The sequence below is a fragment of the Bos grunniens genome, chromosome 7, assembly GCF_055505025.1.
Source record: "Bos grunniens cultivar Pamir isolate PY7600 chromosome 7, Bosgru_T2T1.0, whole genome shotgun sequence".
In the NCBI taxonomy this organism is placed as follows: domain Eukaryota; kingdom Metazoa; phylum Chordata; class Mammalia; order Artiodactyla; family Bovidae; genus Bos; species Bos grunniens.
Genome location: NC_141171.1, coordinates 18,013,952 through 18,041,414, shown reverse-complemented (window position 1 = coordinate 18,041,414; position 27,463 = coordinate 18,013,952). Strand labels below are relative to the sequence as shown.

The 27,463-nt window shown below is 53.6% G+C and overlaps 4 protein-coding genes across 7 annotated transcripts; 2 read left to right on the top strand and 2 right to left on the bottom strand.

Moving 5' to 3' along the window:
• Positions 1-782: 782 nt before the first annotated feature.
• TUBB4A (tubulin beta 4A class IVa) lies at positions 783-6,815 on the bottom strand. Its single transcript, XM_086409782.1, has 4 exons — positions 6,674-6,815; positions 6,047-6,155; positions 5,827-5,937; positions 783-2,440 (listed from the first exon to the last, which is right to left on the bottom strand). Exons 1-4 carry the CDS (start codon positions 6,728-6,730, stop codon positions 1,383-1,385), a joined length of 1,335 nt encoding a protein of 444 aa, XP_086265908.1. The 5' UTR covers positions 6,731-6,815; the 3' UTR covers positions 783-1,382.
• On the top strand, positions 3,192-3,970 carry LOC147368721 (histone H2B type 1-C/E/F/G/I-like). Its single transcript, XM_086409788.1, has one exon. The coding sequence runs from the start codon at positions 3,434-3,436 to the stop codon at positions 3,812-3,814; it is 381 nt and encodes a 126-aa protein (XP_086265914.1). The 5' UTR covers positions 3,192-3,433; the 3' UTR covers positions 3,815-3,970.
• Positions 6,816-9,200: 2,385 nt separating the features above from the next.
• LOC147368719 (uncharacterized) lies at positions 9,201-19,089 on the bottom strand. Its single transcript, XM_086409789.1, has 7 exons — positions 19,018-19,089; positions 16,053-16,178; positions 14,786-14,948; positions 12,889-13,046; positions 11,683-11,963; positions 11,523-11,580; positions 9,201-9,947 (listed from the first exon to the last, which is right to left on the bottom strand). The coding sequence occupies exons 1-7, from the start codon at positions 19,087-19,089 to the stop codon at positions 9,216-9,218; spliced, it is 1,590 nt and encodes a 529-aa protein (XP_086265915.1). The 3' UTR covers positions 9,201-9,215.
• Positions 17,187-26,359, top strand: TNFSF9 (TNF superfamily member 9). 4 transcript variants are annotated; one of them, XM_086409783.1, is made up of 5 exons: positions 17,187-18,281; positions 18,452-18,619; positions 19,045-19,123; positions 23,361-23,397; positions 24,553-26,359. In XM_086409783.1, the coding sequence occupies exons 1-5, from the start codon at positions 18,082-18,084 to the stop codon at positions 25,008-25,010; spliced, it is 942 nt and encodes a 313-aa protein (XP_086265909.1). In that variant the 5' UTR covers positions 17,187-18,081; the 3' UTR covers positions 25,011-26,359. The 4 variants fall into 4 exon arrangements, with proteins under 4 accessions (XP_086265909.1, XP_086265912.1, XP_086265911.1 ...); XM_086409786.1 differs by lacking the exon at positions 17,187-18,281 and having other exon boundaries at positions 18,366-18,619; XM_086409785.1 differs by lacking the exons at positions 17,187-18,281; positions 18,452-18,619; positions 19,045-19,123 and adding an exon at positions 22,340-22,719 and having other exon boundaries at positions 23,364-23,397.
• The last annotated feature ends 1,104 nt before the right edge of the window (positions 26,360-27,463 follow it).

The window sequence follows — 27,463 nt, the reverse complement described above, 5'->3', positions numbered from 1 at the left end:
AGTTCCCCAACCAGGGGAACCAGGTTCATTGTGCTATCTGTGCTTAGTCACTCAGTCATGTCTGACTCTTTGCGACCCCGTGGACTGTAGCCCACCAGGCTCTTTTGTCCATGGGGAGTTTCCAGGCAAGAATACTGGAGTGGGTTGCCATGCCCTCCTCCAGGGGATCTTCCTGACCCAGGAATTGAACCGGGGTCTCCTGCATAGCAGGCAGATTTTTTTTACCAGCTGAGCTACCAGGGAAGCCTGACTAGGTTCATTGGTAGAAACTCCATCCAGAACCAGGGAATTTTCTAAAAGCTCAGATCTTACAGGGTTGGTGTGAGGGTTATAAGACATGTATCAGGCCCATCAAAGTGTTTCACAGTGTTAGTGACCATCTCCCTGGCAGGACTGCCCCTGAGGCACTACCCATGGCTGCCATTTCCCCGGCACCCTTTCCTAGAGGTTCCCCCTGCAATGTTCCATACTTGCAAGATGCCCCACAGAGAGTGGTGGCACCTCCATCACTCAGCACCCACCCAGTACCAGGTACTGTGCCCTGAGTCCTTACAAAAATCCTTGAGGTGTGGCATGGGGGGGAAACATGAGCCCATTTTACAGGTGAGGCAATCAAGGCTCAGAGTGGGCAAGCATCTTGCTCAACACTGGAGGGTGAGTTGGTAGCATAACCCGGTCTGACTCTGAAATCACTGTCCATCCCCAGATTAAAAGTCCCTTCAGCTCCCAACTCCATCCCACAGGGAGAGGAGGGGTGACGAAAAACACACTTGGCAGAAACATGGCAGGACAACAATTAATTTATTGACAGTGAGGCAGTGGGGAAGGTCAGGGAACAGCCTCTCTTGTCCACATGCTCCAGGGCTTCTTTCTCCCCAGCAGCACCCTTGAAAAGCCAAGGTTTGCAGGAGCTGAGGGGAGTGAATTTAGAGAAGTGGGCTCAGGGGATCCAGAGAGAAGGAGGGATTAGAGGCTGGGTGGGGCTTGTGGGGTAAAAGGTGAGACACATTGGGAGAAGAGGAGAGGCTCAGAGGGAGGGGGCAAATAAGTCAGGGTTTATAGGTCTGTGGGTGTAAAGGGGGGTGGAGGGGCTTAAGGGGAGGTCAAAGGTGGAGAGGTCAGGGGTGAAGGAGGGATCACGGAATTAAAGGTGGGACTTGTGGGGTCGGAAGTGAAAAGCAGGGCTCATGAGGGGGGATGTGTTCAACGTGGGGAGCTCAAGGGCGGGGATAAAGTGGGGCTCAAAGGTCAACGGTTGGCCCAGGGAAGAGGTGCAAGGTTGTAGGGTCAGAGGTGAGTCAGGCTGGGAGGTGAAGCAGGGATTCTTGGTGGTCAAAGGTTAGCCTCCTAGTAGGGTGCGGAAGTGAAGTGATGGAGGCGCCCTAGGCCACCTCCTCCTCGGCCTCCTCCTCAAACTCGCCCTCCTCGGCCGTGGCGTCCTGGTACTGCTGGTACTCGGACACCAGGTCGTTCATGTTGCTCTCGGCCTCTGTGAACTCCATCTCGTCCATGCCCTCGCCCGTGTACCAGTGCAGGAAGGCCTTGCGCCGGAACATGGCTGTGAACTGCTCTGAGATGCGCTTGAACAGCTCCTGGATGGCCGTGCTGTTGCCGATGAAGGTGGCGGCCATCTTCAGGCCACGGGGTGGGATGTCGCACACGGCCGTCTTCACATTGTTAGGGATCCACTCCACGAAGTAGCTGCTGTTCTTGCTCTGCACGCTCAGCATCTGCTCATCCACCTCCTTCATGGACATGCGGCCCCGGAAGACGGCGGCCACGGTCAGGTAGCGGCCGTGGCGTGGGTCGCACGCGGCCATCATGTTCTTGGCATCGAACATCTGCTGGGTCAGCTCAGGGACGGTCAGTGCCCTGTACTGCTGGCTGCCCCGGCTGGTCAGTGGGGCGAAGCCGGGCATGAAGAAGTGCAGGCGTGGGAAGGGCACCATGTTCACGGCCAGCTTGCGCAGGTCGGCGTTGAGCTGGCCCGGGAAGCGCAGGCAGGTGGTGACCCCGCTCATGGTGGCCGACACCAGGTGGTTGAGGTCCCCGTAGGTGGGGGTGGTCAGTTTCAGGGTGCGGAAGCAGATGTCATACAGCGCTTCATTGTCGATGCAGTAGGTTTCGTCTGTGTTCTCCACCAGCTGGTGCACAGACAGGGTGGCGTTGTAGGGCTCCACCACCGTGTCTGACACCTTGGGTGAGGGCACCACGCTGAAGGTGTTCATGATGCGGTCGGGGAACTCCTCGCGGATCTTGCTGATGAGGAGAGTCCCCATTCCAGACCCTGTACCCCCGCCCAGCGAGTGGGTCAGCTGGAAGCCCTGCAGGCAGTCACAGCTCTCAGCCTCTTTCCGAACCACATCCAGGACGGCGTCCACCAGTTCAGCGCCCTCTGTGTAGTGGCCTTTGGCCCAGTTGTTGCCGGCTCCAGACTGGCCTGAAGAAGCAAAGGGAGGGGACACCCAGGCTGATATGGGGAAATCCCACGCTCCACCCCACCCCCAGTCATCTAGTAGTTAAATCGTAATAAGAAAATTATTATTATTACTATCCATTATGAATTGTTCTTTTGAGTTCCATCCTTGCTTCCCTTCACCCAGCAGCTAGAAGGATATTTTTTCTGGAAAGAATTATTTTTATTTATTTGGCTGCACAGTCTGTTTCAGCATGTGGGATCTCAGTTTCCTGACCAGGGATTGAACTTGGGCCCTCTGCATTGGGAGCATGGAGTCTTAGCCATTGGACCACCAGGGAAATCCTGGCTAGAAGGATTCTGATGAAACTTAAATCATGTTCCACCTTAGCTCAAAACCACCCCCACTTCCTCTCTTTTTCAGTAAAAGCTCCAGTCCTCCCTGAGTCCCACAAGGTCCTGTATGACCTCTGTGGTCCACTGACCCTCCCAATACCCTCCCCTCCTCCCTCTCTCCCCCTCGCTCATTCCGCTCTAGACACAGGCTTCCTGGCTGTTCCTCCAACACACTGAGCCTGGTCCTGCCAAGGGCTTTGGCATGGGCTGTACACTCTGCCTGGAGTGCTGTTCCCTCAGATACATACATGGCTCCTCCCTCTTTCCCTCCTTTAGGACTTGGAGGCTCTGCCTGACCAATCTATACAACTGCAAATCCTCCCCATTTCTAATTCCTCTTCCATACTTGATTTTTCTCCATAGCACTGATAAACTTGTTCTTTTTTTTTTAATTATTAATTATGCTTATTGTCTGTAATCTTGCAGGGGAATGCAAGCTCCAGAGGACAAGGATTAGGATTAGACTGTCAGCTGTTATTTTTGTGAACCGGTAATATTTCTTCTTGCCCCCTTCTCTGCTTCCAACCTGGTCCAGTCCCCTTATCACCCATCTGGATCAGAACAGTGGCTTCTGCACTGGTTCAAGATCTTTCTGTGTTGTTGGGTGTTGTCATTATAGACATGCCTGAAAGGGCTAAATCTGCTCCTGCCCCTAAAAAGGGCTCTAAAAAAGCTGTGACCAAGGCCCAGAAGAAGGATGGCAAGAAGCGCAAGCACAGCCGCAAGGAGAGCTACTCCGTGTACATGTACAAGGTGCTGAAGCAAGTCCATCCGGACACCGGCATCTCGTCCAAGGCCATGGGAATCATGAACTCCTTCGTCAACGACATTTTCGAGTGTATGGCTGGCGAGGCATCGCGCCTGGCGCATTACAACAAGCGCTTGACTATCACATCCAGGGAGATCCAGACCGCCGTGCACTTGCTGCTACCTGGGGAGCTGGCCAAGCATGCCGTGTCCGAGAGCACTAAGGCTGTCACCAAGTACACCAGCTCCAAGTAAATATAATATGCCTAGCCACTGTTAACGGAGAAGGCAATGGCACCCCACTCCAGTACTCTTGCCTGGAAAATCCCACGGACGGAGGGCCTGGTGGGCTGTAGTCCATGGGGTCGCTAAGAGTCGGACACGACTGAGCGACTTCACTTTGACTTTCCCCCAGCAGCAGTTTACAACCTCTCCACAATCTCTTCTCCTTGATGCCACTAGAGGGCGCCTGTGAAAACCCACGTCAGGTGCCACGCCTCCTCCGCCCGCTGCCCCTCCAGGGCTCCCATCTCCCTGGGATAAAAACCAGTCTCCCCAGCAACGCACAAGGTCCTACACAACCTGCGCCATCCCCTCCCTGTCCTCCCCTCCTCCCTGCTCCAGTCACATAGGCCTCCTCACTGTTCCTGCCCCAGGGCCATTGCACGTGCTGATGTTGTTGCCGCTGCCTGGAATGCTCTCCTTCTCAGGTATTCCCATGACTGAAACTCTCTTCAGGTCTCTGTCCAATGTCACCTCCTCCAAAAGAAAAGGATTTGAAGAGGTGGTCTGGCTCCTGCGTCCACACTTTTACCACCACCTCCCCCTACCTTATCTCTCAGAGGCCACAGAATCTTTTGGCCCGACTGGAGCCACCCTTGATCATCCAAGAATCCCTCACATCCTTTGGCCAATCTCATGCAGTCTCTCCATAGCCATTTCCTGAGGACTTATTGTGAGCCCTACCCACACAGAATCATCTTTATCTTCCTGAATCTTTCTCAAATCAGAGAGGGGAAGTCACTTGTCCAAGGTCACACAGCTTGTCCTGTCAATCCCTAGACTCCAGATTAAACTACTGTGTACTAAGGAGGAGAGGTGCTGGGGGGAGGGAGAGCCTGGGCTCTGAAGTCATGTGGGCATGTGCATTTAGCTTGACCTAGTACATGTGCTAAATTGCCTCAGTCATGTCTGGCTCTTTGCAACCCTATGGACTGTAGCCTGCCAGGCTCCTCTGTCCATGGGATTCTCCAGGCAAGAATACTGGAGTGGGTTGCCATGCCCTCTTCCAGGGGATCTTCTCGACCCAGGGATTGAACCCAGGTCTCTCGTGTCTCCTGCATTGGCAGGTGGGTTCTTTACCCCTAGCGCCACCTGGGAAGTCCCTGGGAAGCTTGACTGAGAAGTATGAGGAAAGCTTTCCTAGAAGGTTGTTCAGTGTGTGCATGCCCTTGAACTTAAGGGCTGCAAATGTGCCCATTGTTTTCGCCTATGCTGTTCCCTCTGTCTTGCACACCTTTCCTCTTTTCATTGCCCTTTGGTCAGCCCAAGTCCCACTTATCTTTTAGGCTGAAGACATCATTAAGAGTGATACAGATAATAAAACCTACAACAAAACATCAAATGCTTATGTATTTTTTCCTCTGTGCTATGCATTGTTCTGAGTTCCTTATACATATTAGTGGCTTTAAGCCTCACAGTCTTGAAAAGTAAGTCTCTGTATTAACCCTGTTTTAAGGATCAAGAGACTGAGGCACAGGAAGATTGTAGGGCCTGTCCAAAATCACCCAGTGGATTCAATCAGTGATTGAGTTTGGCTTTTTTTTCCTTCTCTTCCCATTTATTTATCTTCCCAGCTCCCTTCAGTAAGATGTCAGCTGCAGGGGTGGACAGAGCTTTGTTTGTTTTGTTCTTGGCTATATTCCCAGGGTGGGTACAGTGGGGCCTGGGGTATGCAGTAGGTGCTTAATAAGTATTTGTTGACTGCATGAAGTGGCAGAGCTGGGATCTGAACGCTGCAGTCTGGCTCAGGTCCATCGGTTAAATTAAAATGCCACCTCCTCTGGGAAGCCTTCTCTACCCTGCACTTCGCCTGTTGTGTCAGAGGCCTCCCCTGGATTCCCACAGTGGCCTGTGTATCCACTTTCCCCACTGGCCTCTGAGTTCCTCAGTCCAGATGCTAGGTGGAAAATTTTCACCAAGCATGTGGAAGTGAAAGAATTGGGGGGAGGGGGACGCTTCCCTGCCTGTGCCTCATGGTGACTCACCAAACACAAAATTGTCAGGACGAAAGATCTGGCCGAAGGGGCCAGAGCGGACAGAGTCCATGGTGCCTGGCTCAAGGTCCACCAGGACAGCTCTGGGCACGTAATTTCCTCCTGCAGAGAAGCAGATGGACAGCAGCTTGGTCAACTCCAGGAACCAGCACCCTGTCCCCTCCCAGGCCCTCTCCACCCCCACTCTGGCCAGGTGCCTCTGCCCCCTTACCAGTGGCCTCATTGTAGTACACGTTGATTCTCTCCAGCTGGAGGTCACTGTCCCCGTGGTATGTGCCCGTGGGATCAATGCCATGCTCATCACTGATTACCTCCCAAAACTAGAAAGGGGGAGGTGGAAAGGACCAAGAAGGGGGAGTCAATGGCCAGGCCTTCCCCCACCTCCGTCTCCTGAGCTCAGGATCCCCAATCACCTCCCTGGCTGCCACCTGTCCCCCAGCAAGGTGAGTGGGGGACCGGGTCGCAGGGTGGGCAGGCGAGGATGAGGCAGCAAGTAGGGAGAGGTGGGGGCGGGGTGAAGCAGATTCAACACCCCAGCCAAGACGGCCGGTGGGGGCAGCTTTCCCTGGCTGCTGCCGTGGGCAGGGGCGGGGTCTCTTTGTGCCTGTGGAGGGGCCAGCGGGCCAGCTGTGAAGCCAGCTGTGGCGAGCGGACAGAAGGCCGGGCCCCACCCCCATCAGTTCTTTGTTTCCCAGCTTGGCCCTGCCCTTCGCGCCCCTCCCCCACCGACCCTGGGGTGCTGGCTTCCTGGGGGACCTGGCCCCCCACAGTGGAGGAGTGCTGCGGGGCTCAGTGGACTGCGCTCGGCGTCCTTCCAGGGCCCGGTCCCCCCGCGCACCTTGGCTCCGATCTGGTTGCCGCACTGGCCGGCCTGCAGGTGCACAATCTCCCGCATGGCTGTGGCGCTGATGCTGGACTCGGCGGCGCTGGCGCTGGTGCTGATGCTGCGAACTGCGGCGGCGAAGGCGGCGGCGAAACACAGTCTCTGCGCCCCCGGGGCGCCTCTATATGAGCAGGCGGGGCTCGCGTCACGGCCCGGTCACTGGCCCGCTCCGCCCCCTGGTCCCGCCCCGGGACGGAGGGTGCAGGGAGGGAAGGATATCCCTCCCCTGCCTCCTAGAGACCTCCCGGGAGTGGGGATGCTCTGGACCCCCTTTTACCCCCAAATCCGGGCAGTGGGGGTGAGGCCTCTCGGGCGCCCTCAGTACCCTTTCCCTCCGTCCAACCCCTCCCGCCGCCAGCCCGGCCTGGCAATCTGGGATTTGCCGGGATTGGGTGGGGAGGTGGGTGGGGTGACCGAGAGGGAGGGAGAGAGCCCGGTAAACATGCAGCGGGGAGATTCAGCCTCTCCCCGCTCCCGCCCCCGCCGCGAAAGACCCTGCCTCAGTTTCTCCGGCCCAAGCCTCCCTTCCCATCCCGTTTCGTTGTCATTCTCCAGAAACGCTCGCCTTAACCACGAGGGCTCGTGGTGGGGGCCGAAGTGGCCGCTCCAGAGGAGCCGGCTGTTTGGGGAGGTGGGAGGCGGTCGGTTCCTGCTGGACTTCTCTTGAAGCTGCGTAGTAAGTAAAACCACTATTTGCCTTCCATATTCGACTGCGGATGCTTCTGGAAGCCGACGGAGGTATGTGTGTGTGTGTTGGGCGGGGGGTGGGGGGACTGTGCACTCCCCCTGGACACCTCTATTGGGCTCTGAGTCTGTCGCAGGTGGGGTCATCCTCAGCGTCGCCTGGGGTCGAACATCAGTGATTAAGACGTATAGCTGGATTACAGATTGCAGGGGAATAGAGGGCCCCTCCGAGGTGGGGGGCTGCCTTGCTCTCCCCAGCTCGGCACCCTCCTGTTCCATTGTTACAATTTATTACAAGTCATCGCCCTGCCTTTGCATTGGTAGTTAGTACATGATCTTGCACAGGCCACTTGGCCTCCCCCTGCTGAATTTCCTCCAAGATGGAGCCGTCAGGAATGCCTGCCCACTAGGCAGTTGGGAGGGTCTGAAAGCCCACCCCCCCGGCAGAGTGATCAATAAGTTGTAGCTATTGGTATTACAATTATTATTGTGACACTGGGCTAGACTTCCTGTGCTGCCCCTCTTGGGGTCGGCTTCTGCTGGCAGCCTCCCGCTCTGACATCCCAGGAAGCCTCCACGTCCTCTGTGGCTTCTGGCTACTTCAGGGTAGGGGTGGGTTTGGCCAGGCCCTTGGAAGGGCTGGGGCCTCACAGTTCTCACCAGTGGCTTCCGATTTTGTGGTTCTCCACAGGGCAGGGACACTTGGCAATGTCCTAGTTATGCCTAAATGTTGTGTGTGTGTGTGTGCTACTGGCATCTGGTAAGTGGGTGTTGCTGAGCATTCTAAGGTGCACAGGCAGGACAGTCTCCCTCCACTATAAGAATTATCTAGTCCAAATATCAATAGGGCTCAAGGCCAGGGATCAATTCCCAACCCCCAGGGTCTAATGCCTGATGATCTGAGGTGGAGCTGATGTAATAGAAATAAAGTGGACAAGAAATGTAACGTGCTTGAATGGTCCCCAAACCTTCCCCCGACCCGCCCTGGTCCATGGAAAAATTGTCTTCTACGAAACCAGTCCCTGATGCCAAAAAGGTTGGGGACTGCTGTTCAAGGCTAAGAAATCCTGTGTTAATTATTTGAGAAAAAACAAAATTGAGTTGGATCTTTAGGTTCACACTAGACACCAGAGCACTGCAGGAGACCTGGGTTTGATCTCTGGTTAGGGAAGATCCCCTGGAGAAGGAAAGGACAAGCCACTCCAGTATTCTTGCCTGGAAAATTCCAGGCAAGGAATTTTCAAAGGAGCAGAGGAGCCTGGCAGGCTACAGTACATGGGGTCGCAAAGAATCAGTCGTGACTGAACGACTAACACGATAACAAGAAGACATCAAAATAAATTCCTGATGGATCAGATCATACAAATAAGGGTGACCCCTGCCCCCACCCCAGGATCAGTGAATTACTTCCTCTGTTATTTAAATGTGTGTAGCATCCTTCAGTAGGTCAGATAATTATGGAGCACAGTCTCTTGGGATGGCTCCACAGAATCCCCTAACCCAGAAATTCTCAGCTGGAGGTTACCCCCCTCCATTACAACCTGGGGTTGTGATTGGCACCCAGTGGGTGGAGTCTATGGAGGCTGCTCACTGGCCTCCAGTGCACTGAAATGGCCCCTGCAGCAAAGAATTATCTGGCCCTGAAAACCAACAGCAATAACCAAAGTCGAGAAACCTGACTGAGACTTTCGAGATTATCAGACGTTGTTATAATTGATCCCTGGGATGTGGTTCCCGGATTGATATACAAAGTCTATCAATCCATGTTAATGTCTCTCAAGAATTCATAAACCTGGTGTTGGCATTTCACTCTTTAATATAGCAAGAAAACATAAAAACATAAAGTGGAAGTGGCCCTGCTGGGAGGGGCTAATTTGGGGTTCAGCCCCAGGAAAATGGAACTTCCTGTGTCACCCCTCCAGGGCAGGGCTGATCTGGGGTCAGGACTGAGCTCCAAACAGGTGGGGCTTCCTGGACTAGCCCACCTGGGGGAGGGACAGCCCCACTGGGGAGCACAGGCCCTGGAAAGCAGAGTGTGCCCTCTGTCTATCTCTGCATCAGGGCATGCCTTGGGTTCCCTGAGGGTCCTCAGGGGAGGAATACAGAGAGGGGAAGTGGGGAGGAACGTGGCACACAGAGCATAGGTGGCTCTGGGACTTGGCATTGCCTGCGATGTAGAAAACCTGCAGGGATGAAGCCAAGAGAGGTTGTGGTGGGCTGACATCACCTTCACTCCATGGCCATTCTCCCACTCCAGTCTGGCCTCTCCTGCACTCCCGTCCTGGGAGGTGAGGAGTGCCGGGCATACCCAAGGGCTCCCAGACAAGCAGACCCTCCCTGTACCCAGGTGTCCCACGGCATCACTTACCACCCAGAAAGCCGTCAAAGCTCCCTGCAAGAAGCCGAAGAAAGCATCGTAGGGGTGGTGCCAGTGGTCCAAGACCCGGATGTAGCCAGTCAGCAGAGCCAGGGACAAGAAAAGAAGCTGGATGGTGGGCCGTAAGAGCCAGATTTTCTGTCCCCAGGAACCGGCCTGTATGTAGAGCTGGAAGGCGGGTGGCAGTGCCTTGAAACCCTTGGAGAGGGTAATCAGAGGGACTACACCCCAGGGCTGCATTTTTGTGCCCACCCGTGTTTTCTGTCTGAACCTGCCAGTTTTGTATGGAAATGTATTTCAGCTTCTAAAGAGGGTAGAGGCTGTGTCCATGACTGTAACAGAGCTATGTGCTCTTAGCTACATGCTAGCGTTGGGAGAGTTGTTAGTTGGTGAATGATTTCCTAAGAGTCAGGTGAGACCCTCCGGGTAGGCTCATGCTGTGAGTGGGCACTGCCACTTCCTGCATCAGGTCTCCAATCGGAGCAGGTTGGCCTCATTGGCAAACCTTCAAGGAGCCGAGTTTGGGTTCTTGATTTTGAAATGGAAAACAGAAAAAAAAAAAAAAAATCCCATCAGGTGAAATTTACTTCCTTGAGATGAGCAAGAACAGGACAGTGGTGCTTGTGTGTTTCAGGGAGAGATCAACTGTGGGCACTTGAGGGACGCTTAAGAGGTGGGGGAATTCCCCGAGATCCAGAATATTCTGTTCACAAAGTTGTCCACTCCATCCAAAAATCAGACCACGGCCGGCCTCTGAGTTGTGTGTGGTCTGTCTGTGCATGTTGGCATGTTGGCGTGTACCCAGTCCCCCAACCACCGCCCCATCCCGGGAACGAAGGGAGTCTGTTTTGCTTGTTATTAATGATTAATAGTGACCTTTAGGCCAGATCCTGTTCTGAGTCCTTTGAGGGTATCAGTTCATCTATGTGTTAACTCATGAAACCACAACCCTAGGAGGCAAGTGCTATTTCCATACAGATGAGGAAACCGAGGTTCAAGGTCTCACGTAGTGTCACACAAAGTTGAGGCTGGAAACAGAGCGGGTACATTCCACCTCCAAAACCCTGCGCTTTTATCACTACAGGAAGCTGTAATTACTTTGTCTTAAAATACAAAGGGGCAGGGATGGTTTGGGGGAGGTGGCCGCTGAACCCACTGTCCTTCAGGGAGAAAACATTGGTGGTGTAAAGGCAGCTGTGTGACCGTCATGTGCCCCGGTGGCTGGAGCTTCTGTGTCGTTGTGTCTGCCCACCACCAAGCTTCGGTGCTTTGGGCTGGCTCTAATCTGCTTCTGCCATCCAAGCCTATGCCCCTGGGTTGTTGGCTCCTTCCCAGAGGCAACTCCCCCTGCCCCCCCCACTTCCCTTCCTGCCATTTTATTACCTAAATCTTAGATCTTCACCTCAGCTGGGTCTTGGGTGATTTCCCTTCCTGCTGTCCTTGGTGGAGCCCAGTCCTGGGCACAGACCCAGCCTGGCATGAGCCCTCTCCAGCTGCAGGGGCAGGGGCCGGGGGGACAGAGGGTTCTGCAAGTTGCTATTCTGGGACCAGGACGCTGAATGAATCTTAAGAGGAGATGGGCCCACCCCACTCTTGCCCTCCTGACTCTGGGGGAACACACAAGCTCTGTGGGAGCTGTGCCTGGCACTGTGGGCACCGACCATGGGATGGTGGGGGTGGGGGGAACAATGGAGCATTTTCTGGCCTTGCTGTGTGTGCAGCTCACCTCCCACCAACACTCACCACCAGATACACCATGCAGTACATCCCCAAGGAGGCGTTCTCAGAATAGAAGGACATCCTGGGGGATGGGCAGGGGGAGCATGGATATCAGCTGGGGGTGGAGTGGAGTGGGGTGGGGTGGGGACACCTCCTGGGTTCCCCTCTCTGCCCACCCACTCGCCTGGCATCGAGGACATCTTCAGGATGCCCTGTGCAGCTGTAGTTGGTGATGTAGCCATTCTCACAGTTGAAGGAGGTTGGATCCGGCAGGCATGTGGCCAGGAAGTGGGGCCGCAGTTGACCTGTGGTCATCTTGGCGATGCTGGTCAGGGAGAAGCTGGCCAGGCCGCCAAAGATGAAGGCGCGCAGCTGCTTGTAGATCATGGCCATGTAAGCACTGCTCATGAAGGCTGGCGAGCTTAGCTGCAGGCCCCTGACCCGAATCAGCTCTCCCAGGCTGATCTGTGGGGCCAAAGTGGATGGGTGAGGGGGTCACTGCTGAGGGCAGGGGGTGCAAGCAGGGAAGGAAATCCTCCACGCTTTATCGCATATGGAAGGGAGGCTGTTGTTTCCCACTAAACCAGCCGAAAGTGTGGGTCTTCTCATTCCATCACACACACACACACAAATGGGTGATTTCTCCCACCCCTGTGTCTGAAATGGGAAGACTCCTAAGCCAAGGAATATGGCTTCCCATTACCACCAGGGAAAGGGGGGGGTCCCATATCTGAAAGGGGTAGGATTTCGATATATCAGGAAAAGAGGCAGGGCATGGCTCTAGCTTATGTCAGACATAGGTAGGATTTCCTGTCCTATAGCTAAAAGGAGTGGGACTTCCTGTTACACCAGGAGAAGAGGTGGGACATCTCCCTAGTTTATGTCAGACATAGGCAGGATTTTCTGTCCCATATCTAAAAAGGGCAGGACTTCCTGTTATACCAGGAAATGAGGATAGGCTTCCACCCAAATGCTGGAAAATTGTGGAACATCCCCTGTCACCAGGAGGAAGAAGCAGGATGTTCCATGTTTGAGAGGAGGAGGTTTCCCACCTTCCCAGGGGGCAGGGCTGCTTCCTGCCTTCTGCATAAAGGGTTGGGGCTTCCCAGTCTACTGGGGGGAGGTGGGGCTGAACTTCCTGTTCCATGCCTAAGGCAGAGAGGGGGTTCTTTCCCCTATACTAAGTCAAAAGTGGGGGCTTACTTTGTCCTCAAGGAAAGGGGTTTTATGCCATTGAGCAGTGAAATGTCCCATTTCAGTAGGAAAAAGAGGTGGTATTTACTCCTGCTTTAGATCTGTAATCCTGGGGGGTTCCCATTTTGCCAGAAAAAGGGGTGAACTCGCTCATAGCGTGTCACCACAGCCTGAGGTGAAGTGGCCAGCCTCTTACCGTGAAGATGGAGATGAAGAAGCCCATCTTTATGAGTGCCGAGTCTTCGATGATGTAATGGGCCATCCGGGGGTATTGGATGGTGGTGTCATTGCAAAAGAAGCCCTGGATGTGGGGTTCCAGCAAACCGGTCTCACTCAGCACAATGGGGAGGCTGACTGCAGGGGGTGGAGATGACCCCACTCATAGACGGGTCACCTGAGGTTGACTCTCCTTAGGCCTTCTGGCCAGTCTGTCCTCCCAGCATCTCCACAGCCTGGACATGGGGACATGGGTGGGGAGGACAGTCTGGCCAGGAGGCCAGAGCCCCAGGGACCCATTCACAGCTGGGGTCTTGGGAATGAGGTGGGTAAGGGGTAAGGATAATGATGGAAGGGATAAGGGTGGAAGGGCTCACTCTTTCCATATGTGTGTGTGTCCTCTTGTGTGCAGGTACACGTGTATGACTGTGGCTCCGCATGTGTTTGTGTACGAATGTGTATGTGTGCTGATGGATAGCTATGTCTATGTCATGTGTATGTGGTGTGAATAGGTGTTTGTGGTGCTCATGAGTACATGTCTGTGAGAGAGAGAGAAAAAAAAAGAGATTATACATTGTATCCATGGATGTGTGGGTTGTGTTGGTGTGTGTGGCTGTGTGTGGTATCTATGTGTGTTTCATGCCTATGTGGATGGTTCTGTGGCTGATCGAGCTGGGAGAAAATGGTAGCAAAGTTGTGTGTGAGCAGCCTCTGGGGCCCCTCACCTGACACTACTATCCTGAAGGCAGGCAGACCAGGGGGCCTGTCTCCAGCTGGTGTAGGCCTGCTCATTCTACAAGCCTATACCAGGCCTCCCTCCCCGTCTTGACTCTCATCCGCTGAAGCCTAGTGGCAGCTGGAACCCAACCTCTCACCATCCCCAGCTCCCTCGCTGGGCTGGAAGGGCCAAGCTAGTGTCCCAGCCTGGCCTCCGCATCCCAGCAAAGGAGCTTTGGTCACTAGTTCTACCCACTGGGGAGTTGAGGGTATTGGTCTATGCCAGCCACACATCTGGACCCCAAGCAAGCTCAGGCCACATGGGTACCCACACACCCAGAATCTGACACACACAATTATACAACCACACAGTCTGACCCAGACACCCAGATTCCGATGTACATACACAGACATATAACAGTATACCCACAATACACATAGGCCCATATAGACCCAGACACAACGCTGGCTACACAAATACCATTGGATGGACCACCACCCCAGATGCATAGTCACGGGCTCCCATAGATGAAGTGCATGCAAAAAAGTCACCCACAATGAACCGCCCCCCGCCCACCAAGCCAATACAGCAGGCAACACAATACAATATGCAACTCGGGGACCCAAAGGGACACACGCATACACGCTCACATGTGCACACACACACAGAATTATACATTCACATGGATATGAGTGCAACACAGACCAGCCCCAGACATACAGATAGACCCAGGGGCTTGCACACAACATACCCCTAGTCAAAACGTACACAGAGATATATATAGTAAAACATACCTCCTACCACAGACACATAGACAGACCCAGATACACAACTCAAGGAGACTTACAGCACATAAAGTCATATGCAAGACTGAAACAAAAAGATGAGCAGCTGGACGCTGACCCCAGCATCCAGATCCAGGATGACAGGTAAGCACACAAAATCCATTCTTGTGGAGAGTCCCTTTCTGCTCCCTTCACGCAGAGTCTCATTGACCCAGACATCCCAGAAATATGCTGATGACACGAATGTCCCAAGTACACACATTAGGGCAGGCAGCCAGCCCCAGGCCTAGCAAACCAGGAAGACAAACTCCCTCCAAGGCTTCTTGGGTGTCCACGTAGGGCAGGGGCTCAAGGACGGTAGGGAGGGGGCTCACCCAGCATCAGACAGAATAAGTCCAAAGCCACCAACAGCTTGGCAGTCCAGGAGTGTGGCAGCGGATGGAACAGGGGTGTCCTGCGTGGGTCTCCAGGCCACAGGCACTGGTATCGGACCACCAACTCAGGCAAGGCCAAGATGTTATGTGGTAAGTTGATTGCCTGTGGGGAACGAAGGGGTTGGCATGCCCACCCGGACTGGAATTAGAGCTCAAGAGGCGATCTGGTCATAGTGGGGGAGAGGCTGGTTTGAATGGTGAAGATCAAGGTGGGCAGGGAGGGGTCCCGTTGCAGGCCAGTAATTAGATGGCCAAGGAGGCGGGGCAACCCCCAGAATGGCCAAGGGGGTGGCACCTTCCTGAGGACGGCCTGAGGGTCGGAGGAAACTGAGGCCTCCCTGACTCCATTAGTTGGGAGCCCCATCCCATTCAGGGACTTGACTGATTTTGGGGTAAGGTCTTGAAAGTTTGAGTGGGGTCTGGAAGAAGGTGGAGAGGAACAAAGTGGGTGGGGTTTAAGTGCTCAGACAAAATGCTCAGAGACCAGAGGACTCCAGGAAAGTTAGACTAGGACTGGGGATGGGGCAGAGAGTTCTGGAAAAGTGTTGCTGCTGCTGCTAAGTCGCTTCAGTCATGTCCGACTGTGCGACCCCATAGACGGAAGCCCACCAGGCTCCCCCATCCTTGGGATTCTCCAGGCAAGAACACTGGAGTGGGTTGCCATTTCCTTCTCCAATGCATGAAAGTGAAAAGTGAAAGTGAAGTCGCTCAATCATGTCTGACTCTTAGCGACCCCATGGACTGCAGCCTACCAGGCTCCTCCATCCATGGGATTTTTCAGGCAAGAGTACTGGAGTGGGGTGCCATTGCCCAGGACAAAATACTCAAGAGACTGGAGTCTCCAGGAAAGTCAGGCTAGGGAGACAATAAAAGGGCGGAGCCTGGGGAGAGGCAGTCCTAGCCCGAGAAAAGTAGAAAAGTGAGTGGGCCAGGAGAGTGGGCAAGGCCTCAGAAGTTGGTCTGAAATGTGGGCGGAGCTTACGGGAAAGTGGGCGGACTGGAGGCTGGGCAGGGCTTGGGACAATAGTGGCTAGGAAGTGGGCGGGGCCTAGGGAGAATGACAGGGAAGTGGGAGGGGCTTATGAGTGGGCAGGGCTTGGGAGAAAGGGAAGTGGAAAGGGCTTACGGAGTATGACGGGGTAGTGGTGGGGTTTGGGATTGGGCAGGGCTTGGGAGACTGGGGCAGCTCTGCGAGGGGCAAGCCCACCTTTCTCAGGGTCCCGCGGGTAAAAGGCATATCGGAGTTGACGAGAGTCCTCCTGGGAGAAACGTCTCCGTGCTGGCGATTGCAGACCTTGGGCGATTCCCTGGTGGTCATTCTCCGGCTGAGAGCCTGTTTGGGCAGGCAGGACCCTTCCATCTCTATCAACGGCTGCCCTGTCCCTCTTCGCCACGCCGGGAGTCCTCGCCGCTCCTCATTGGTCCGCCGCGGACCAATGGGAATTCGCCTCCGGGCTTACCCTGTCTTTACTGTCCCTGGAGCACCGTCCTCGCGGGGACCCGGGGTTGCACCGAGTGGGGATGGGTGAGGGTCTTCAGTCCCACTCCTTCTTACGCCCTGTTCCCGCGTCCAAGACCCTGTCTGGTCCCGTTCCAGCCGGGCTCCGGTGTCTCCCTTTCCCTGTGGCCACGCTCCTTTCTCCGAGTGTTTCAGTAGACGCCGAAGCATCTTTTCATCCTTTCAGCCTAGACACCCTCCTCCCACCCGCCCATTCCGTGAAGCCCTGGACCGAGGCGCCGGGTCCACCAGGGGTCGCCCGCGGCCCACACTGCCAAGGAAAGGGACCCAGAGTTTCCTTAAGGGAGGGAGTGAGTGATACGCCCCCAGAAGGAGAGCCTGGGGGGTGGATCTTTGGTGGCTCAGAGACCCTGGATCTTCCCTGGGGGCGGGACCTGGGTTTCCTTGGTTGTGCTCCCTTGTATTTGTGTCTTTTCCAGTCTTTCCAGGTCAGCCTGTGTCAGTCAGTGTGTGACTTAAGTGCCTTTGGTGGTCTTTGGGCATCTGATACTGTGTGTCTTTGAATGCATATCTCAGAGCCTTCAAGACTCTTTCAGGCTGTATGTTAGTGGGTATGCGTGACTCTGGGCATGAATCTGTCCTTTTGTGCTCTTGTGGCTAGCTTGGACAGCTGTGTGTCTAGTATTGTGTGTCTGGGCATGTCTTAGTGTGTGACTGTGTGTATGCCTGTATGGTGTATCCCCACCACTGTTTTGGTATACATGTGATTGTGGTATTGTGTATTCTTATATTCTGGGGTGTTTATGCTCTGAATATGTATCCGTTGTGTGTCTCTGTGCATCTGTGGCTAGCTTTGGGGGCTACTTTTGTGTATCTGTGATTACGTGTCTCAGTGTGTGTATGTGTGGTGTGTTTGTGTCTTTGTTTGTAATTGTGTACTGCCTGAATCGGGATGTCTTTTGTACACAAGTGTCTGTCTGGTGGCTGCCTTTCTGGGCCAGTTGGAGAGTCCCTTCCAGGTGTTAGCCGTGCTGGGGCCTCCTTCCTGAGACCAGGCTGGCTTGCTTCCCAGCAGAGTGAGCTGGCTTCTCAGGGACCGGGCCCTCTGAGGGGTACCCCGGGCCTGCCCTGGTATGCTTGGGTCTTCCCCATCCCTATGTTCGTCCACTGCCATTAGCAGGGAAACACCATTTCCTACCTTTGATGTCACTGGTGTGAAAATTTTCCCTTCCTCCAAATAGCTCGGGTCTTTCTCTCTTTTTTATTTTTTCTCTTAAAATTTGTGTGTGTGTGGCCTGTGTGTGGCCACTGGTTTCTTTCTCTATGTACTCATACTTGACCACGATTCTGTACGTAACACACACACACAAACCAAGACAAAGCAAACGTGGAAAATGTAAGTGGGCAGAAGCTTATACAGTGGAAGGTTCATGATCTCTTTTTCAGATAATTCTCCTGAATACCTCTAGCTTCCTTCCTTTTTTTTTTTTTTTTTAATTTACTTATTTATTGGGCCACCCTGGGTCTTAGTTGCAGCATGTGGGATCTAGTTTCCTGACCAGGGATCGAATCCAGGCCCCCTGCATTAGGAGTGCGGAGTCTTAACAGGGAAGCCCCCCACTAAGCTTCTTATAAACCTTCTAGATATGTGCTATGCAAATGTGTCTTTGCTCTGAAACCAAATCCGCATTCTTTGTTTTCTTAGCCCTTAGAGATCTCTATCGAGCCCCAAATAGATGACTCAACCTCCCCCATGGCTTATTACTGAACTGATTCTATGAGTGATAATCTGACCATTTCGATGACACTTTTGACTATTTCCATTCTGAATTCTTCCTGCCTCTCTTTTGGCCCAGACATCTGCACTCGTTTCTGGACTCTGCTGCTTCATCTACAGGATCAAATCCCCACCTACAAGTTACAGAGGCACCAGACCATCAGCCTCAATCGTGCCGGAGAGCACTTGCTGAATGCCAGGTGCCATTCTGGCTTCTGATTCGGGACAGTAATCCCAGGAGGTGGTCCCTGTATTAGCTATACTTCCCTGATGGGAACCTTGAGGCAGAGAGGTGAAGGCATTTGCTTTGAGACAGAACTGGGATTTAAAGCTAGCTATGCGTTGAGACCTTCTCTTATTCCCATTTCAGTTCAGTTCAGTTCAGTTCAATCGCTCAGTCGTGTCCGACTCTTTGTGACACCATGGACTGCAGCACACCAGGCTCCCTGTCCATCACCAACTCCTGGAGCTGGTGTGAAAAGCAAGGCTCAGAGATGGGATCATGTGCCATTGTTGTTCCTCAACTAGAAACACACTGGTAGGTACATCCCCTCACTCCCACTTTCCTTATCCTGAACACTCATTACGTTGGAAACACAACACAGTTCAACAGTAGCTGGGTAAGGGCACCCCAACTCCACAAAGTCTAATGGCACCATCATGCCTTGTCATGTTTACACAATATGGCAAGTGCATTCACATGCCGGATCTGTGTTTCCCCGGCTTCCCCAGGGCCAAGGAGACTCGGACCCAGCTTTTCCAGAGACTTAATCTGGAGAACATGATTCTTCTCTCAGTTTCAATTTCCTCCTTCAACACGTGTGGACACTCCCTCAGCTCAAAACCAATCTCACTCAATTATTTTCTTCTCATTTTTCTTCTTTTCTTGGTTTACAGCCCCCTACTGGGTCCCATGCTCTCTCACTGTGCACTTACCCAGTAATCACTAAAGATCTCTTTCAGGCTTTGCCTATGGGGACACGAAGGATCCAGGCCAATGGACTTCATTCAGGGTGGCGGGCAGGCAGGAACTCATAAGGAGGTGAGTTTGGCTAGGAAAAATCAAGGCATACTTCCTGGAGGAGGTGCCTGTTTGCTGGGCCTCTGAGAGGGGAGAGGGGTTCTCCCCCCTCCAACTACTTCCTGCCCAGTCCCTCCCTTGAGCCCTGGAATGGCAATGGTGAGAGAATTCAGGTCCTTCCCCTAGAGGGGAGGGAAACCAGGGCCCACTCTCTCCTGGGGAGACAGTTGAGCACAGAGGTGTGACTACTGAACCATGTGGTGCTAGGCAACTGATGCTGAGAGCTCCATGGTGGGCGGGGCTGTTTATATCAGATGTGCCGACCACAACAATGCGTCATGGCGTTCCCTGGCTGCGGCCTGCGCCTTCCCCAGGCTGCCAGGCCTTGTTCCCCCACCCTGGAGGGGGTGTACAGAATTCTAAGTCCCTTAATTCAGAAGTCACTGGAAGTCCTTGACTGTGACTTTGACTTTTGGAGTTTCAGTTTTTTTTTACTCCAGCCATTGGAATTGTAGAAAACTCAGTGATCCAGCTCACCTGGAATGAGCCTTTGCCATGGGCCTGCCACTGCTCACAGCAAGTTCTCAGCTACCCTTTGAGATTTACTCTTATTCCCATTTAGCGGATGTGGAAAGTGAGGCTCAGAGAGCTGAAACAGCTTGCCCCAGACCACACAGCAAGAAACCGGAGGGCTGAAATGCAAGAATGTTAGAGCGGGGGCAGCAAATTTTCCACTGAGAGACCAGAGAGAGTAAACATTCGGGGCTTCATGGGCCAAACAATCTCTGTTGTAACTACCCCATTTGGCTGGAACATTGCAAAAGTCACCACAGACTGTATGGAAACGAATGAGCGTGGCTGTGTGCTGATACAATTTTATTTGTGGACACTGAAATTTGAATTTCACACGTGATTTGCACCTGTCAGGAGTCTTCTTTTGACTTTTCCCAGCTGCCTCAAAATGAAAACACACAAAATGTCAGTGGACTGAGGTTTTTCCACCTCTAGAATCCATGCTGGTAACTATTATACTTCATTCATTCCTTTATTCAATAAATACTATCAAGGCCTATAATTTTCTAGGTACTGGAGGTAGCATGGAAACCAGGCAGGTGAAGATATTCCTCTTTGGGACTTAACAGTTTCTTGGGGGGAAACAACCACGAGCAAGTAAACAAACGAACAAGAATATCTCACGTGGTGGAAACTGCTAGTAAGGAAATTTCAAGGGGTGATGTAACTGGGGCCCGAGAGAGAGACACTTTCGTTTGGGTTGTCCGAGATGGTGCCTGGGAGTTCTCTGAATTCCTCTTTTTCGTCAGCTCAGGCAAACCTTGTCTGTGAGCTGCCTTGGGGTGGGGTTTAATAATAAACAGAATGGCCAGTGGCCTGTGAGCTTCTTGGCAGAGCGATGGTATCTGGTGAAGCCTCTTTGTCCTCAGAATCTTTGTATCTATCTTCCTGGCTGGTCAGATTCCTCGGAGAAAAGATCCCACCATCCCCATCTTTCAGGTCCTGGCTGCTGGGTCGAGGGGGCGAGGGTCAAGGTGGGACAGTTTCAACTCTTGCATTCAAGTTCACACATTTGATTCACACATGATCCTAGCATGATTCTTCTATTATCAACTGCATTCCTCCCACCAGAAATGTTGAGATTTCCGTGGTCTAGAGGGGAAAAAAAAAAAAGCAACAAAAAAATGGCTGTGTTTCCACCCTACTGGGGAGCAGAGCTGGTATCTCTTTTGGGAATTTACTTTCAACCAATGCTTCTACTTTAGCTGCCACCCACCACATCTCTTTTGGAGTTGGCAGGAGGTCACCAATAACTGAGGCGTGAGACACGGTGGTTGATGGTGGTATTTTGCTAGGGAATGTGTATTTGGCATTCCACCCCATGGCTGACAAGTTTTGGTTTAGGTTTTAAAACAGTCCCTTAACTATGGCTGCAGTGAGATTTTGGGAGACAGTAAAAGTAGGCGCTGGACCTTAATTCTTCTGCTTTACTCAGAAGGCCAGCTGACCGCAGATCTGGGGGAAAGAACATTCCAGGCATAGGGGACAGAAGGTGCGAAGGAACAATCTTGGTACAACGCAGTGGGTTCTTCAACTTGGGCAAGTGTCGGAATGTTCTTGAAGGCTCCTTCAGACACTGACTGCAGGGCTTCAGTTCCCAGAATGTCAATAGGTCTGGCTGAGGTGCTAGAATTTGCAGAGCTAGCAAGTCCCCCAGGTGATGCTGGTTTGGGCACAGAAATTTTTTATAAACCGCTAGTATTAAAACGGAAGCTTTTTACACCTAGGTGTCAACAAGAGCCAGTATCATTACTGTTTTCTCCTTTTAATTCCTCAGAGAGGCTTAATACAAGGTTGAATACAGGGTCGGTATCCGATCTTTGTTCAGTTGAACCAAAACACCCCTCCCCCCATTTCCTGGGCCGCTGTGTGAGATCAATTCCCGAGTCCATTCTCCCTTGCGCTATAGGGGAAGTGAGACCTGAAGAAGGATGGCGAGGTCCACCCTGCTGGTCTGGGGAGAGCCGGGCTTCTCTGGGAGCCCAGGGCTTTTCTAGGGCTGGCCATCTGTCAATCCACGATTGCTTCCTCTTTTGAGGCAGAGTTCTGGTCGCATCTCCGCTCCTCCTCCCGCCCCCGCGGACACCACCAGAGCGCGAACGGGAAATTTGAGTTTCCTCCGCCTCACTCAAGGTTGTCCCTTTCCTACAAGGGGAATTTCTCCACCTGGACTCTCCAGCCTTTTGCTTGTGGGGTCCAGGGAGCCCCAGACGGGAAGCGTCTAGGTGGGTGGGTGGGGGCAGGCCAGGGAAGGTCCGGGGTCCCGGGAAAAGAGAGGGAAGTAGAGAGAGGACTGAGCAGGGCACTCGGGGTTCCATTGGGAGGACTTATGCTCCAGAGGACAAGCGGGCTGAGGCCTGGCTGTTCTTTGATTCCTCCGAAGAAGTGCTGAGTTTAGGGGAGCCCTGGAGGAGCCCCAATGCTGGGGGGAGGAGCGCTAGGGAGGGATAAGAAATCCGGAAAAGAGACAAGAGAGAGAAGCAGAGAGGCTAAGAGATAACCAGGGAGACGCAAGAGAGAGAACTGGGGGTCAAGAGGATTTGATGGAGCAGAGCGTGGAGAGCTAGAGAGAAAAGGAGACGGAGATTCAGGGAAGAGAAAGTTGGGGAAAGTTTGGACCGAAGGTGGAGGGGGCGGGGCGGGGCCGCACGGGGCGGGGCGGGCGGGAACCAACCTACCCAGCGGGTCGCTGGGATCCCCACGGGCCACTCCCCGGAAAGCGAGACTTAGCTATAAAGGGCCGTGCGCTGGACCCGGCTCGCAGCCGCCCGCAGCCGGCCATGCACTCCAGCAACCTCGCCACCCCGGACCCCGAGGCCCAGCGGTCGCCCGCGCCCCCGGGTCGCGTCTGCAACCCGCTGCCCTGGGCTCTGAGCGCCGCACTGCTGCTGCTTGCCGCTGCCTGCGCCACCTGCGTGGTGCGGGTCTGGGGCGTCCCCGGGACCCCTGCCTCGCCGGTTTCCAGTCCAGCGCCCAGCTCGATTCTCCCCGTGGGCCTGGAGCAGACTTCCGACCCCCACGCCCGCCTCCCCAACTCTCCGCAGGTGAGATACTGCCCGATCTGGACTCCGAGAGAGACCCGTACCCAGCCCCGGGACCCCTTCTCCATCCGCGTCCCCGCCTCCCGCAAGGTCTTTTCTGCGTCCCAGCCCGAGGGTGGAGAGACCCACCCCCCGTCCTTCTTGGATTTCTGAGGGCACCAATTCTTTATCCAGGTCTCCAAGGGGGCGCCATTCTAATCCTAACCCCCCGTGAGACCCCATCTGCACCCCGGGCTTCAGATGGGGACCGTTTCACCAACGCGCACCCCGAGGGACACTGCAATCGTCGTGGGGTTCCCCTTTTCTTTCGTAACTCGGGGAGAACCTCGGTTTTTTCCCGGACCCTTAGGGTACCCTCCTTTCCCTCTCAAGACTCTGCAGTGTCAAGCCCCCTGGAGGGACTGTCTCATTTCCCTCCTAAGTCCTCGGGGTCCTCTCCTTGCCAGGGCTGGGGCAGCGTGTGTGTGTGTGTGTGTGTGTGTGTGTGTGCGCGCGCGGAGTGGTTCTTTTGGAACGCGAACGGAAGGGACCATAAAGACTGTAGGCTCAAGGCCTGCGCAGATCCCGGGGACCCCACTTTCCAGGGGGCTGCGTGTTGCGAGTAGGAGGACCTTTATTCACTTTGCGTTTGTCCTTTCTCTCAGCAGGGCGTGTTCGCGCAGCTGGTGGTGGCCGATGGTGGTGAGTGACTCCCTAAAGACCCGGGGGAGCGGGGGGGGGGGGGGGGGGAGGGTGCACTAAGTGGGAGAGCTCCGGGAGAGGGAAGCCCCCTCCCCCCTCTGACCCAACCTGATCCTCTTTCCCTCCCTTATCTGAAAAGCTCCCCCTACCCTCTTAGAACCTCGGCTGTCCCTCTCCGGGTCTCCTTCTCTGACCTCCATGTGTGTCCACCTCAGACCCCCGCCCCCTTAAGGCTGGGCCTGGATCCGCGCAAATCTCAGCCGGGTCGGCTCCCTCTACTGGACTCAGGGAGATCCGGACCCCTCCTCCACAGCCGTTTCCCCTCCCTCACTTCTGGAAGCCCTGTTGCCCACTCACTTCCCTTCCCCGCTTTCAGGGACCCTCCTCCTCCTCCTCCTCCTCTCTCTTAGGGAGACCCTTTCCCTGTTCCCTCTGCCCCTCCCTCTCCCAGACTCTCCTCCTCACCCTCCCTCAGTAGACCGTCCCCCTTTCCTCTCCCTCTTTTGGGGACTCTTCCCCCCAGCCCTTTCCCTCCCCCTTCCGGACTCTCCTGCAACCTCCTCGCATCTCTTTTAAGAAGACCTTCACCCCATCCTCTCTCTCTTTGAAATTCCCTCCTTCTTCACCCTCCACCCCTTTCTCTCTCCCGTTAGCTTTCCTCTAGGATCTTCGCTCCTTCCTGACAAGCTTCCCTTCCCCGCCCTCTCCCTCTCGTCCTGCCTCCTTCTCCGAGTCCCTCCATTCTATCTCGTCTCTGCCTGCCCCCTCTCTCTCCAAACCCCTTCCTCCCATCCCTAGGAGCTCCCTTTCCCCTCCATCATCCTTTCTGGCATTACATGTCCTCCTCCTCCCTGGTTTCTGGAAGTCTCTCTCCCTCCACCAACACCCCCTCTCTCCCCTCCGCTTCCTCAATCTCCACCTGAGTCTCTTCCCCCTCCCCCCGAATTTTCCTCCCTTCTTAGCCCCTCTTTCCCCTCCTCAAGCCCTACTTCCCTCCGAGACGCTTTTCCTTCCCTGAGCTCCCTTATCTTTCTCACACACTCCTCCCCACTTTTGCCTCTCCCTTAGAGCCGCTCCCCCCGTTTCCCAGGGCTATGCTCCCCGCCCACCAGCTATGCACACCTGCTCAGTGTACCCCACCTTCTCCTCCCACAGCACAGCTGACCGAAGGGCCGGTGCAGTGGCGTAGCGAGCGGGGGTTGACAGGTGTGACTCTGGCGCCAGGCGTGCACTACGACAAGCGCACCCAAGAGCTGGTGGTCCCCGAGGCCGGGGTCTACTATGTTTTCTTGCACTTGACCCTGAAGCGCGTGATGGCGGGCAACCGCAACGGCTCCGACTCCGTCTCCGTGGCCCTGGACCTGCAGCCTTACCAAGCCGGGGCCGCCCTAACCCTGACCTTGGACTTGCCACCCCCACCCTTGGGGAACTCAGCAGCTGGTTTCCGGAGCAGCTTGCTGCACCTGGATGCGGGGCAGCGCTTGAGCGTCCACTTGCGCCCCAGGATCCGGGAGCCTCTCTCCTGGCAGCTCTCAGCCGAAGCCACGGTCTGGGGCCTCTTCCGCGTGGCCACCCAAGTTCCCAGTGGACTTCCCTTGTCAAAGCTCACGTGACCCCAGGCCTAGGTGTCACCTCCTGGAACAAGACTGCATCTTCCCTTCTTTCGTTGGGGCCCCAGGTGATGGGACCCAGCTCCTCTACCTCACTGGGCTGGCCATGGGTCAGTGCTGCTGACCCCCTTCCTCCAGGATCCTCTGGGTCCCTCGGTATTTATTCTGAGCTGAGCTCAGACACTGTACATTATATTAATCCATTCAACTGATATTTATTGAGCTTCTGCTCCATGCCAGGCACTGTACAGGGCTAGAGAAATAGGAGCAAATAAAATAGACCCTCTCCCCATCCTTATTTATGTTAATATGTGTGAAATAGAGACTCATTTCCAATCCCTCTCCTTCCCACTCCATGGGATTCACGGGGCTAACTTGTGGGAGAGGGTCCAAGTATGTATGCTGCGTGAGCTTTGTTCACTCATGCAAAATTTATCAGGCACTGTTTTAGGTGTTGGGGATCCAGCCAGGAACAAGATAAGACAAAACCTCCAGCTTTTGCCAAGCTGATGGTCTAATATGCTGGCTTTACAATATGACTGTGTGTGACCGTGTGTAACAGGGACATACGGGAGGGTGTGAGGTGGTACCTGATGCTGGATAATAAAATATTTTTATATATTATGACTGCTATGTACTGTACATTTACTAGACATTGTGAGTTATCTTGAGGCTTCAAACTGCCCTGTGCCTTAGGCATGGGATTTTTGTTATTTTCGTGATACTATTTCTATGCCCTTGAGATAGTTCACCTCTACTGTATCTGGCATTGGAAATACTGTGTAATTCCGTTTCTCAGGACATTGCTTGCCAGCTCTGTGTTCAGTGTCACCACACTAGTAACTTAAAATGGACCATGGTGATGGTATTTACACTAGGGGAAGCGGCAAAGCTTACAAGTCCGATTTGATGTATTGTTTGTTGATTGCCTACACTCAAAAGTGCTGGGAAAACATGTTCGCCATGTAGATGACATTTATGTGGGTTTTGCCTGTAACTGTTAATATTGTCACTAGCACACAAAAAAATCGAGGGCTGTTAAACCATTATCTGATTTAGCAAAGAAGTTCCAAGCATCATCAAAAAGCAAGTGAAGTGTGAACACACATCTTGATTGTTTCGTTCCATCTCCGTGTCTAGAGGAAAATATCAACCTCCATTTGCTTGTTTCTCACCTGCAAGCATAGATTGGCTTTGGGTTACAAAAGTGGAAAAAAAAAAACCAAAAAACGAGAAAGGCAGTCTGTGACACTCAGTTTTGGCTGTATGGAATTTGCAGTGGGGAGTATCTTATTTTATTGCTGGAGGTTGCCTGCTAAACATTTATGCCAATAAAATTTATAATAAATACAGATTCAATTCTCTCCTTTTTAAAAATTTTAATTTTGTTTATTCATTTTGCTGCATTGGGACTTAGTTGCAGCACTTGAAGATCTTTTGATCTTTCTTTGAGCATGCGAGATCTAGTTTCTTGATGAGGGATTGAACCTGGGCCCACCGCATTGGGAGCATGGAGTTTTAGCCACTGGACCACTAGGGAAGTTCCTCAACTTTCTACTTCATGAGAGCTGGTTGTTAAACATTTGCCAGCACACCACTGTCCTGACCAGTTCTCCCACCCCCCCTAGTTTTCCCATCATGGAAATCTGCCCCTTGGCCCATTTAAACCAGATGGACCTTGGCTCCTGGGGCTGGGGTGGACAGGGAGGTTTCCATAGAGCAGATGACCTTGATGGGGACTTAAAAGGAGGGGTGGAGGTAAGGAGGAAGGGGAAGAGCTTTGCCTGTGCTAGACAGCCAGGAGGGTGTGTGATGGGCAGTGAAGATGAATTTCATTGCCTGACCCAGCTCTACACCTTCTCAAAGAGTTCCTTCCATTCCCCACATCCCTTCTGAGTGAGCAGAACTGACATTGAACTGACAACCATGAATACAGGCATGAAAGTGAAAATGTTAGTTGCTCAGTCATGCTTGACTCTGTGACCTCATGGACTGTAGCCTCTGTCCATAGAATTCTCCAGGCAAGAATTCTAGACTGGTTTTCCATTCCCTTCTCCAGATCTTCCCAACCCAGGAACTGAACCCAGGTCTCTCACATTGTAGGCAGATTCTTGACCTTCTGAGCCATCAAAGTGAAGTGAAGTCGCTCAATCGTGTCTGACTCTTTGCGACCCCATGGACTGTAGCCTACCACGCTCCTCCATCCATGGGATTTTCCAGGCAAGAGTACTGGAGTGGGAGGCCATTTCCTTCTCCAGAGGATATTCCCAACCCAGGGATTGAACCTGGGTCTCCCGCATTGTAGGCAGACGCTTTGCCATCTGAGCCATCAGGGAAGTCTCAAATATTTGTAGCTCAGTCAGTAAAGAATCTGCCTGCAGTGCAGGAGACCTGGGTTCGATCCCTGGGTTGGGAATATCCCCTGGAGAAGGAAATGGCAACCCACTCCAGTATCC

Excerpts from the sequence above, each read along its gene's own strand:
- TUBB4A (XM_086409782.1), bottom strand. The coding sequence starts at position 6,730 with ATGCGGGAGATTGTGCACCTGCAGGCCGGCCAGTGCGGCAACCAGATC. Across the intron at positions 6,156-6,673 it reads GCAACCAGATCGGAGCCAAG|TTTTGGGAGGTAATCAGTGA; the intron begins GTGCGCGGGGGG and ends CCCCCTTTCTAG. Across the intron at positions 2,441-5,826 it reads TCCTGACAATTTTGTGTTTG|GCCAGTCTGGAGCCGGCAAC; the intron begins GTGAGTCACCAT and ends TTGCTTCTTCAG.
- LOC147368721 (XM_086409788.1), top strand. The coding sequence starts at position 3,434 with ATGCCTGAAAGGGCTAAATCTGCTCCTGCCCCTAAAAAGGGCTCTAAA.
- TNFSF9 (XM_086409783.1), top strand. The coding sequence starts at position 18,082 with ATGAGTGATAATCTGACCATTTCGATGACACTTTTGACTATTTCCATT. Across the intron at positions 19,124-23,360 it reads AGGCAGGAACTCATAAGGAG|CAGGGCGTGTTCGCGCAGCT; the intron begins GTGAGTTTGGCT and ends CCTTTCTCTCAG. Across the intron at positions 23,398-24,552 it reads GCTGGTGGTGGCCGATGGTG|CACAGCTGACCGAAGGGCCG; the intron begins GTGAGTGACTCC and ends CTCCTCCCACAG.
- LOC147368719 (XM_086409789.1), bottom strand. The coding sequence starts at position 19,089 with ATGAAGTCCATTGGCCTGGATCCTTCGTGTCCCCATAGGCAAAGCCTG. Across the intron at positions 14,949-16,052 it reads CCCGCGGGACCCTGAGAAAG|GCAATCAACTTACCACATAA; the intron begins GTGGGCTTGCCC and ends CGTTCCCCACAG. Across the intron at positions 11,964-12,888 it reads TCTTCATCTCCATCTTCACG|ATCAGCCTGGGAGAGCTGAT; the intron begins GTAAGAGGCTGG and ends TTGGCCCCACAG.